Source organism: Sebastes umbrosus, chromosome 3 (assembly GCF_015220745.1).
Source record: "Sebastes umbrosus isolate fSebUmb1 chromosome 3, fSebUmb1.pri, whole genome shotgun sequence".
In the NCBI taxonomy this organism is placed as follows: Eukaryota; Metazoa; Chordata; class Actinopteri; order Perciformes; family Sebastidae; genus Sebastes; species Sebastes umbrosus.
Window position 1 is genome coordinate 18,813,855 of NC_051271.1, and position 12,215 is coordinate 18,826,069.

The 12,215-nt window shown below is 38.9% G+C and overlaps 1 protein-coding gene across 1 annotated transcript in view; it reads left to right on the forward strand.

The window, feature by feature from the left end:
* The window catches only part of grin2ab (glutamate receptor, ionotropic, N-methyl D-aspartate 2A, b), a 127,705-nt gene that overhangs the window by 21,913 nt on the left and 93,577 nt on the right, over positions 1-12,215 (forward strand). The window contains exons 3-4 of the mRNA XM_037764431.1: positions 5,607-5,831; positions 5,963-6,121. Of these exons, the coding sequence (XP_037620359.1) occupies positions 5,607-5,831; positions 5,963-6,121 (384 nt within the window). The remainder of the gene's footprint in view (positions 1-5,606; positions 5,832-5,962; positions 6,122-12,215) is intronic.

Here is a 12,215-nt window from a genome sequence, read left to right on the forward strand (position 1 = left end):
TTCGGGTTCAACAACACATTTCTCAGGTGCGACTGTAACGTCATTGTTGAGGCGAGGATGATGACGCAAGAGATTGGCATCAAATTCATGACCTGACTTCTTTACTGAGTTTTTATTGAATAGTTGATATAAAAATTGGGGTTGTCAATTGATTAAAATATCTAATTGGGCTTGAGTTTGCCATGTTATGATTTGAGCATATATTTTATGCTAAATGCAGTACCTGTGAGGGTTTTCTGGACAATATGTCATTGTTTTGTGTTGTTAATTGAGTTCCAATAATAAATATACATACATTTGCATAAAGCAAGCATATTTGCCCACTCCCATGTTGATAAGAGCATTAAATACTTCGCAAATCGTCTTTTAATGTACATTTTGAACAGATACAAAATGTGTGATTAATTGTGATTAACTATGGACAATTATGCGATTATTCACGATTAAATAATTTAATCAATTGACAAATTGACATTTAATACTCATCAACATGGGAGTCGGAAAACGTGCTTGCTTTATGCCAATATATGTATATATTTATTAAATATAAATCAAATATCACAAATTTGCATTAATGCCTTATCGCGTTAACTTTGGCAGTTCTAATAAAAATACAAGATCACTTCAGCGGATCCCTCTCCAGAAGCTCACCACTCCAATATTGCATTCATTGCCGGCCAACCCTTTTGTTTTGTAGTTGTTGTTGTTAGTTTTTTTTTTTTTTTTTAAATAATGGCTCCACCACCATCCAAAGATATAATTGTGTAATTCAATGTTCAGCTCTCACATTACACTGAAGACTTGTCAATTTTATACAGAGATCATTAGTGGGGAAAATAGCAGACAATTAGTTGAAAAATGAAAATAAAAACGTTGCTGGGAAGAGGGGCGTCTGGAATACCCTGCTAAGCCTGCTGCCCCCGCAACCCGGCCTCGAATAAGCAGAAGAAAATGGATGGATGAAAATAAAATAATGAGATAAATTGCATATGAAACAACAGTACTAGACACAGCCATATCAGATTGGTCACACGTGGTCGCCACAAAATAAGATACTTTTTGGAAACACCTCTTAAACACAAGAGGCTTCGTATTATTGATGTAAGAATTGTAGCCTTGAAGCGATACTCCACCCAAATAGATTTGTGAATACAACTTCATATAGTAGGTTGTGCTGCAGAAGTTTCAAAAGTTTCATTAAAATCCATTGAAACAGTTTATTGTTCATGAGGAAACTTGTACAGCCCCATTTCAAGTCTACAAAGATTGCGTGTTTGCTATTCAAAACAGAATTTATGGAGTATCACTTTAAGATATTTTGTGGAAACAAGGCCCACATAACCGCGAGCCTAATTTGTGTTGTCATCTAGAAACACTATATAGAGCTGCTTCATTGGCGATGAATGAAAGAATGAAATTGTGGACTGATAGATTTAAGCAATTACACCCACATGAGCTTCATTTAATAAGAGTTACGGCTAACATTGTTGAACCAAAAAATGTGCTTACATCCGAGGAAAACCACTCTGCGATGTGTTACACTGTGCACAAAGACGTCCTCTGATTCATTGTCACTGAAGCAGCTTGAGGGCCTCTTAATGCCAGCTCCCATCTGAGCACAGGGTGTGTTGTTTCTAGCTTTGACAGAGGCATCATTTTCACAAATCTAGATTTAACTTTAGCCGCGAAAATAAAAACATTTTTAGACAAGACTAATTTGCTGCTTAGAGGCAAATTTGTACAATTTAGGAAACATGTTAAGACGAGCACAAACAAAAGCCCCCCACGCTTTCTTTATTGAAGTAAATCAGCTATTGAATTCTCTTCTACCATGAAAAGAGTGCATTCACTTTAGTGTTGGCCAGATACTAGAGAATTATGCCACTGAATGTTACATTATTAAGATCTTGCATTTTTCAGTTTAGTGGAAATATTAGCATATATGCTAACACAGGGGGAAACGGTTACCCCTCATGACATCTCTTTTGGAAGCTTATCACAGGAGTCAGCGGATATATGAGCTTAAAGCAGCAGAGGGTAGAAATGGAGCAAATATGATTAAAAAAAAGTTATTTTTATAAAACGGTAACTATATCCTGACGGTAGTACATGAGACAGGGAATCTGAAAAAAATCATGTGCCTCTGTGTCCTCCGGCGCTCCTAATGGCATCTGCAAGATTTCACATACTGGAGGAAAACAACCAATCAGAGCTGATCTGGAGCATGCCGTCTCTGAGCAGCTGTCAATCACTCTCAAACTCTGATCAAACGGTCAAACTAGGCAGCGCTGATCAAATATGAATCAATATTCTGTCACTTTAATGCCTATATCTCTCCTCAAATGTTTTCAGAAACATCTTGTAGTGTACTGTTTAGCTGTAAAATGAGAAAGTTTGTGACCCGACAGCCATGTTGAGATCAGTTTAAGAAATACCAAGCACCGCCCACCAGCCGGAGCACAGCCAATAGGAACGCTCTCTCTCTGAAATGACCTGTGATTTGTCAAAGTCTCTTGTCACAGGCTAGATTTTTTGAAGCCAGAAAACAGAGTCATGAGGAGGTGCAGAAGTCTAGTTTTCTCTCAGAACACTTGAATTACAATATGCTGAAACGTTTTTTGCCCAATGATGCCAAAAATATACTGCCTACTGCCACTTTAAGCACAAATCCTCCAAGACAGAGGCGACCTAAAGTTTCTGTCCATCTATGTGTGTTGACCTTTTTGGAAGCTGTGGCAGAGCACACTCCGGCTCCTAGTAATGTTAGCTCTGATGCTAACTCCAGGGAAAGTTAGTGTAATCTTGTCCCGTTGGTTGGAGCTGACACTAATTTCCTGGGACAGGAGTGTAGCGGTGTGTGATTTAGAGGCGTATGCTAAGTGCTGCTGGAGCTGCAGGCTAGTCTGTGGGCATCAGGGCAGAGAGAGCAAGCTGGGGAAGTACTGACTTGACTAACTGGCCTGATTAGACCGGGTGTGAGATGACATGGATCAGATACACACACTAACCCAGCCGGAAAGACAGATTGGCAGAATTATAGAAGTAGAGTTAAAAAAAAAAAAAAGAAGAAGAGAAAATGACAAGATAAAGATGATTAGCGTACGTGGATGCAAAGTTAGGAAACGAGGAGACGGCAGGATGAAGAGATATAGAGGCAGTGGGTTCATTTTGTGGACGTGATGTTTGCTCCTGGGGTGTTTTTCAGCTCTGCTGGACTGTGGTGGTGTAAGAAATTGGCTGAGATGCAACGTAGCATTCGCATCATGGTTTCATTAGCTCTCATTCAGCCCAAGGCATTTCACACTGCATTTCCTCTACTCATCTGCTTCTCTTAGATCTGCTCACATTACAGGAAAAAGGTAACACAGAGTAAGCTGAAGTGGGAACAAGGGCTCAAACTCCTCTCTATTAGACTGGAATTTGGTTAGGATATAGAGTTGAAAGAAATGTTATTTCTCACGAATGTTATTGATTGATGCAGACACTTGTGTGCCTTCAGCGATTTGGCATGTTTCCCCTCATACCCCCATGAATGGGGTAAATCAGATTGCATTTATTTCAGGGTTATTTTATCCATTAATAGCTGGCACTTTACTTTGAACACTGCCTACAGGCGTAGATTACGTTCAAATAAAGGCAGACAGTGGAAGAGAGATTTAGGGCGTCTCGTGAAGCCAGATTAGCGCTTTAGCAAAATAAAGTTAGGTTTAACCCTGCTCTCCTAATGGCTGCACACTGTGAAACTGAATTAAGGGATTTCTGAATAGTGGAGGACAGAAAGGACAGTAAACTCCCAGCTCCAGTTTGTTCCTATCATGTAATCTTTGATTTTGCACTTGAGACTTGCACTAATAATTAGATTCAGGTCACATATCTGAGTCACACTGTTTTTTATCAAAGATAAATACAAGCCACTATTTGAGAAACCCGGCGGGTCGTTTTACAGCACTAACTGCATTTTTGAAGACATGTTCAGAATACACAAGACTCTATATCCTCATGATCCGAAATATATTCTGTCCGCAACACGGCGAAGTCAATTTTTAACTCGTTTCACAAGGTGTGACTCAACTTCTTTCAAGCAAACAAAGATAGCAAGAAGTGGGAGTTCTTGCTTGTCTTGTAGGAACACAAGGAGAGTATGAACACGATATCATCCACACGAGAATATGAAATGGTAGAAAATAACATGATTTTAGATAAATGAAAATGATAAGGAGTTTCAGTTTATGGAACAAATTTAATTTCATCTCATTACTTTTCTCATTGCTTAATACAATGCTCTCTTCCTATCATTATGCATGTACTGATAGGCAATATGTCATCCACCCCCCTGTGTAAACACACCTTGTGGGATTAGAAAGTCCTGAGAAAAGACAGTTACTCTATAAACACCTTGAAGGCTGATTATCCAGGATTAATAATTTTTGATAAAATTTAAGCAGCTCATGAAATAAGGAAATATCAGTGTTTACTTACCTTGACAGTTTGTAAACATACAAACACCTGACAACATGGTAAAAGGTTAATGATGGCAGTGTATTGCTCAAGGACACTTTGACATGTGTACAGGAGGAACCGGGGACCGAACCACCATCCCTCCTCAGCCAAAGCCACCCAACATACCAACCCGATCTCCCAGGAAGATGTATAGATAGCACGACATTACAAGGACACTCCTCATGTCATGAGGATGCATTTTAGGTGTTTTACATGCCATTTGTACGCCACGCAACAAAACTACAATAACGTCTGCAGTTAGGTTCAGGCAACAAAACCACTTAGTTAGGTTTAGGAAAGACATCATGGTTGGGCTTAAAATAAGTATGTAAACTAAGTAAAATAATTACGTAAAATAAGTAGGTAGACTGAAATAAGTATGTAAACTAAGTAAAATAATTAAGTAAACTAAGTAAAATAATTACGTAAACTAAGTAAAATAAGTAGGTAGACTGAAATAAGTATGTAAACTAAGTAAAATAATTACGTAAAATAAGTAGGTAGACTGAAATAAGTATGTAAACTAAGTAAAATAATTAAGTAAACTAAGTAAAATAAGTAGGCAGACTGAAATAAGTATGTAAACTAAGTAAAATAATTAAGTAAACTAAGTAAAATAATTACGTAAACTAAGTAAAATAAGTAGGTAGACTGAAATAAGTATGTAAACTAAGTAAAATAATTACGTAAACTAAGTAAAATAAGTAGGTAGACTGAAATAAGTATGTAAACTAAGTAAAATAATTAAGTAAACTAAGTAAAATAATTACGTAAACTAAGTAAAATAATTACGTAAACTAAGTAAAATAAGTAGGTAAACTATAAAATAAGTAAGTAAACTAAGTAAAATGATTATGTAAATTACGTACAATACATACAGAAACAACGTAACATCAGTACGGATAACACATCACAAATGTCACTAAAAACACGTCACAAATGTCACTAACGTAACTTACAAAACAAAACACCAGTCTCGAACACCGGTCTCTTGGTTGAAAGTCCTGTGTTTGTTGGATCAATCCAATTCATGATTGACAAACTGTCACAGTTTCATTACAATACGGTTCATTTGGTTAATTTTTGGTGTTTGTGTGTGTTTTTAGGGTATGATGGGTGTAGTGGGCTGGATGTTGCTCCTACTCTCCCAGATGATGGTGCCTGTGGCGTCCCAGAAGCCTCCAGGTCTCAACGTGGGTGTGATCATGGGCGAGACGCGCCACATTTCCGATCAGGACCTCCGCCCACCTCGCCGCCCTGACGATGCCCTTGACGTCTCCGTGGTCATACTGAGGATCAACCAGACAGACCCAAAGTCTGTGATTACACAGGTGAGAAACGCTGTGTATATTCACCACACATACAGTATGCTGTCTATAACACACACACACACACACACACACACACACATACACACAGACAGTTCGGTTTGACACCTGTGTTTGTTTCCCTGTGCCCCAAGGTGTGTGAGCTTCTGTCACGCACTCGTCTCCATGGCCTTGTGTTTGCCGATGGCACCGATCAGGAGGCCATTGCCCAGATCCTTGACTTCCTCTCCGTTCAGACGCAGCTTCCAGTCCTGGGGGTCCACGGAGGCTCCTCTATGATTATGGCTGACAAGGTGAGTGAAAAGCACACACACACAATATACTCCTGCTTTTTTTTGGATACACAGTGTTTGTGTTTTGGAGTTTAGGGAATTGTAATCCCTTCTCTCCGCCACCTAAATGTTGAAAGCTTTTCAACCTACACTTTCTTCAGATGTCCTGGCATGTTAGCAATTAGCTCAGACACTTATTTCATTGACAGATTTGGTGCTTAGAAAGTCCCTCCACTTGAAATGCAGCTCACAATTCAACTTAATCCACTACTACAGCATGAAAAATTACAAGCTCCATAAATCACACAATATATATATTTTATAAAGTTCCCATTTTAGAGATATTTGAATTTCTCAGCTGTCAGAAATATGATGATGATGTAATGTAAAACCACAGCTTTTGATAAATGTTACATTTTGCTTCCTGTGAGTTACTTTAAGCTCTTTCAAATAGACGTCTAATGGATATTTTGAGGTTGTTTGAGTTAAGAACGGACGCGGTTCTCTTGCGTCATATATAAACTGTCCAAGGATGTCATTGTCAGCATGTTGTAGATTAGAAAATCACACACTAGGAGGTTTTGGAAGCTGGTTTGCGCTATCAATGCTGCTCTGTCGGATTATGTTTTTGTTTATATATAGAGTAGAAACACTGCCAACACCATGCATTGATGGCTGGTATCACCCCAAGCATTTTTATGTTTATTAGCCTTTTAAAAGGTTACGCAGTCCACATTTAAAAGTACAGTATTCATAAGGTCAGTAGAAGTCTTTGCAGAGAACATGCAGCATTCTCTGGTACATCATTTTTATTTCAACAGATGATCAAGCATTGTTTAAATATGTTATAATGCATTTTCTGCTTGGTCTGAAACTGGGCTATGAAAAGCCCCCGAAAACAGAAGAAATCATGAATTGTGTGTCCGTGCCACGTGTAAAGCTCAGTGGGATGCCGGAATAATAGATTCCCAGTTTTTAAAAGAATAAAGAGAAGATATCCTTTAAGGTTGTTTTATTTTGGCGTGATTTTCAGTGCAGATTTAGAGATGTACATCTCTTTCTTGGTTGAATTCTCTCTCTGGTACTGACTCTGTAGACCTTGCTTACTGACAGACAGACTGAAGAAGCTTTGATAAAAACACAACTGGTTCTTTAGCTTTTAAATCTCTCTGGGCACAGCAGCCAAAACACAGGAACCAATAACTGCTGCAGTACGGCAGCCTTTTGAAGTAGTAGTTGATGCAGGATGCAGTGTGTGTGAGAGAGAAAAGACAAGAGGAGAGACAGAGGAAGGTAAAAGAGGCAGTGAGAGTTGGTTTGAAGGTTACAGGGGGGAGTATCGGAGCGAGGTTGCAACATGAAGGTCACTGGCTTGAACCTCCCACTGAGAATATAATGGTGGGAAAAATAAATAAATTGTGTTTTTCCCGCCTTCAATCGCCGCCGTTGATGTGCCATTAAACGAGGTATTTAACCCCCGACTGCTCTAATTGAACTGCTCAGTGGCCAAAAGTACAAGAGTGCGGTCATTCTCAGCAGCTCCCAGGTGTGAGCGTGAGTGTGTGTAACGCCGTAACTAACCAGCCCACCCGCAACTATTCCTGCAGGCCTGTCCTGTAAATAAAAAAAGTCTTCCTGCCTGGTTTAAATTAAGGGCGAAAGCAGCCCACTGGCAGGCAAGTACAGAGGCTCGGTGAGTCAGCAAATCATTGAAATAGCGTTGTTGGTAGATTCGTGTTTTTTCTTAAGTTCTGAAGTGTGTGGTCGTTGTAATTCTCATTTATCTGCACCTGCCAGGAGGACAGAGTTTGAATATGTGGGGGAAAGGTGTGAGAGGATATTGATGATTTTCCTCCGCTGTAACCCCCTGGGTCTGTATTTGAATAATTCCTTGATTTTCTTTCTGCTCTTTCTGCAACTAAAGGTTATTTTCATTATCTGTTGATTATTTTTGGATTAATCAATTAATTGTTTAGTCTATAAAATGCTACAAAATGGTGGAAACTACTTACTTTTTTTTTTTTAAATTACTTTTCTTGTAAATACACAGGCTGCATTATACATAGGACAGTCCCGAAAATTAGACTAAACCCAAGTTTTGATTAGTTTTGGCTAGGGCTGTCAGTCGAATAAAATATTTAATCGAGATTAATCGCGCATATTTTATTTGTTCAAAATGTACTTATAGGGAGATTTGTCAAGTATATAATACTCTTATCAACATGGGAGTGGGCAAATATGCTGCTTTATACAAATGTATGTATATATTTATTATTGGAAATCAATTAACAACACAAAACAATGACAAATGTTATCCAGAAACCCTCACAGGTACTGCATTTAGCATAAAAAATATGCTCAAATCATAACATGGCAAACTGCAGCCCAACAGGCAACAACAGCTGTCAGTGTGTCAGTGTGCTGACTTGACTATGACTTGCTCCAAACTGCATGTGATTATCATAAAGTGGGCATGTCTGTAAAGGGGAGACTCGTGGGTACCCATAGAACACATTTTCTGAGCCCGCTACAACCACTGGAAGATTGATTGCTTCAGTGCATTAAAGAAATAAGTGGCCTTAAAACAAATTAGCGTTAATGCGTTATTATCGTGTTAACTTTGACAGCCCTAGCTTTAATCTCATAAAACATTATATACTGTTGGTTTTGAAACATTAGTTTGGTGTTGCCCACAGACGGACACTGTTATATCCGTATCCTACATGAATTATGGCTGTTGTAGGTCTTTTTACCCATGTACAGTAGTGCCGCAAATTGATAAACAACTACACATAGCGACGATGCATAGATATGACGTTGTTGAATTAAAACATTTACGGAGGGAAATTAAACCATCCATTGCTGACATGGAGCCCGGTGTTCTGGGACCTGCTGAACATCCAGCCAACAAACAAAAACATTACTGCAGGTACCGGGAGGAGAGGGGAGAATTACTACTATTATTATTACTACTGTTTGTTGACACTGAATGTAATTTACTGGAGGCCACGATCACTGTGGCCACGTGACCACAGCCACCCCCAACTCCCCTGTCCTGAATTTCACCCATTCTCATCTGGTCACCCTAAATATACACTTTTTATTGAGAGACATGGTGGGCTTAAATTCTTCTCATCTATTAAATGTAATAAAGAGATTCATATGTGTCCACATAATTTCCTAGATCCAAAAGTAACGTCTTCAAAATGCTTTTTTTGTCCGACCAACACTAAAAAAAACCCCAGAAAGATGTTAAATTCATAATAATATGAAACAGATGAAACCAGCAAATAATGTTTTGACTTTTTTCTTTTCTTGATAAATGACAGAAATAATTAACTGATTATTGATATAGTGGCTATTACTGTTCCGCTGATGGACTAATTGATTAATCAATAACTCGTCTCAGCAGCTGTCATGCTGCTGTGTGCTGTAGCATGTTCCCATCTTGCCTGGTGACAGAGCCAAACAAGACCATTATGGAGGTGATGAGGACTCTCAGTGAGGTTGACACATGTGCTTGACACTCACACTGTGAGGGTGATCTCATCACACTGACCCGGCTCTAGCACCGCTCTCAGCTATAGTAGCTCCTCTCCATGATTTCAGAATAGGATACACGTGTAAACTGCAATGGTGTGAATAGTTTAGAATAAAAAGAACAATAAACATTTTGCTATGATAAAAATCTGGCTACATCTTATGCGTATTGGCGTATTGTTCGTCTGTTGCTTTCATACCTACTGTCGGTGGTGATCTGGAGGATCAAAAGAAATCCCAGTGGGCTGGTAACAATTCAGCCTGATTACTGTGGGCTAACAAACAATATTGTGCTTTCTGCAGCCTGAGCAGGCCGAGCCTCGCGCTCTCTGTCTCCACATACACACACATGCATTCTGTTAATGTCGCAATCAAGTCTATAGTATGGGAGTGAAAAATGAGCGGCTCATCTCTTGTTACCTTGGTTATCCTGGCTCAGTACAATAGTAGTCTACACATGATGTTTTAGATGGAGAGCAAAGAAAACAGAAAGAGGAAGACTGTGCCAAGAAAAATACAGAAAAAGAACTCCAGCAGGCAGGCAAGTGCTCTAAAATAATGGATATACGTTGGAGGCGGGCAGCGCAAGTGTGAAATACTTGGTGTTAAAGCAGCCTTAAGCTGCCAAGATGCAAACTTAACTGTCATGATTATGTCACATTTCATGTAAAGGCTTTCTCCAGGTGTCATTTATATCAGTAGCAGTCCGCAGAGCCATCAAACTCTATCACATAAACAGGAGCAGGCATTGCAGGCATCCCTGAAAACTGTGATAAACAAGATTGTGGAGAGCAGTAACTTGCTGCAATGACTCCTCAGGTTTTTAAAAAAGGACAGTTTTCATTTGTCAAGATTCTGTTTACACACGGTGTGATTTCTGAGCTCAGTAATAATTTGTTTATCCCACAATATTTTCAGCTGCTTTTCAGTTGAGGATAAATATGTTCATTTCAAGTGGGGTCAAACACGGGCTGCTGCTGTTTCGTTGTGTGTGGTTTGGTTTGCAATTACCAGGGCCGCACTTGGCTTTTGTTGTCGAGATTTTGCTTTGGGATCCACTTCTTAACTGCCTAATCACTTTGCCACCGTATTCACTTCGCCGATATCACTGGTTTTGTAATATTGCACAAACAATCTCTCTATATTTGTAATGAATACACACCATGTAAGGAGAACCTTCAGGCCTGGGGGTACTTTAGCAGTTCCCTCCCAATACAAACCCTCCCCATCACCACCTTGCGCGATCATTTACGTGCTGCAGGCTGAAATTAAGTCCCACTCATCCGCTGCCTGCTGTAGACCAAACTGCAGTTTACATGAAGTAGACCCCAGACCCCCATATAAACAGCTTTCACAGATGTTTAACATGAACAGTTTGGGGGAAAAACAAGCTTCTTTTGAGCTCCATGTGCAGATGTCCTCAGATTACTTCACAAGTACTCACACAAATATGCACATCCACATATAGTAATTGTGTTAGGAATAAAAGAAAGAATAAGTATAAATAATAGGGGTGGGAAAAAAATGTTTTCACCTATGTATTGCAATTTTTTTTTATGGTTTTTAAATTAATTTTTTAATGCCAACGTTATTGTATTGCGGTAACGTGCGGTCAAGCCAGCCATCCATCACTAGCATCTCCGTGGTCAAATCGGTCGACGCTACAACTGTAGAGCACCCATATACTGACATTTATGTTAAATGCATTCAAACGGCCCCAATGGAGCTGACCATGGATGTATGAAAATAAGGTGTTAACAAAGGGAACTGTTTATACAAAATACATATATGGAAATAGAGTGACATTTTTGTAGTCAACCAGGAAGTTAGCATTGCTCTGGGTTCTCTGGATGGGATTTTTCTATTGGGTTTTGGATTATTGCAGAAAATCTATAATCTTCACAAATGAACACCACTTTTATGATTTTTGAAGTGTGAATGCAATCGCCGGAAGTAAAAAGCTAACATGAGGCTATAAGCAAACTACACCACGGTTTCATAAGCGCGAGTATACACACAAGACTGTAAAGGAGGACGAGTCAGCGTGATGACATTTTTACTCTCATTTAGCCACTTGTTAGCAACCGCCTTTCTCAAGACAAATAAAGGCTTCAAAATTCCCGAGTGGGGTATTTATTGATGTATTTTATATCATAGAACAAAACATTAAAATCTCTTCAGCTTGTGTTAACTACAGACCTTATTTCAGGCATCTAACTAAAAACCCATTAAAAAAAACCCTTTGACTTCCAGACGAGGGAACCGTAAGTGCTAAAATACGAACTAATTTCTGGGTTTTAGGACTCATTCCTGTAGCACTCTATAGGATTGATTGGATTATATTCACCAGAAGTATAAAACATTACATGTCCCTTATAAATTAAAAAGAAAATGCCACTAATTTGTGAGGGAAATATCTTTATTCTTTGATTTTTGTCGCTGGAAAAAATGTAATAAATACTTCCTAACAATACTGAATATATTTGACTTCAGGACATCTCTGACTACATACATGCTGAAAATCAAACATTTTTACTCTATCTAATCTAAATATCTAATCAATTTAGATATTTTC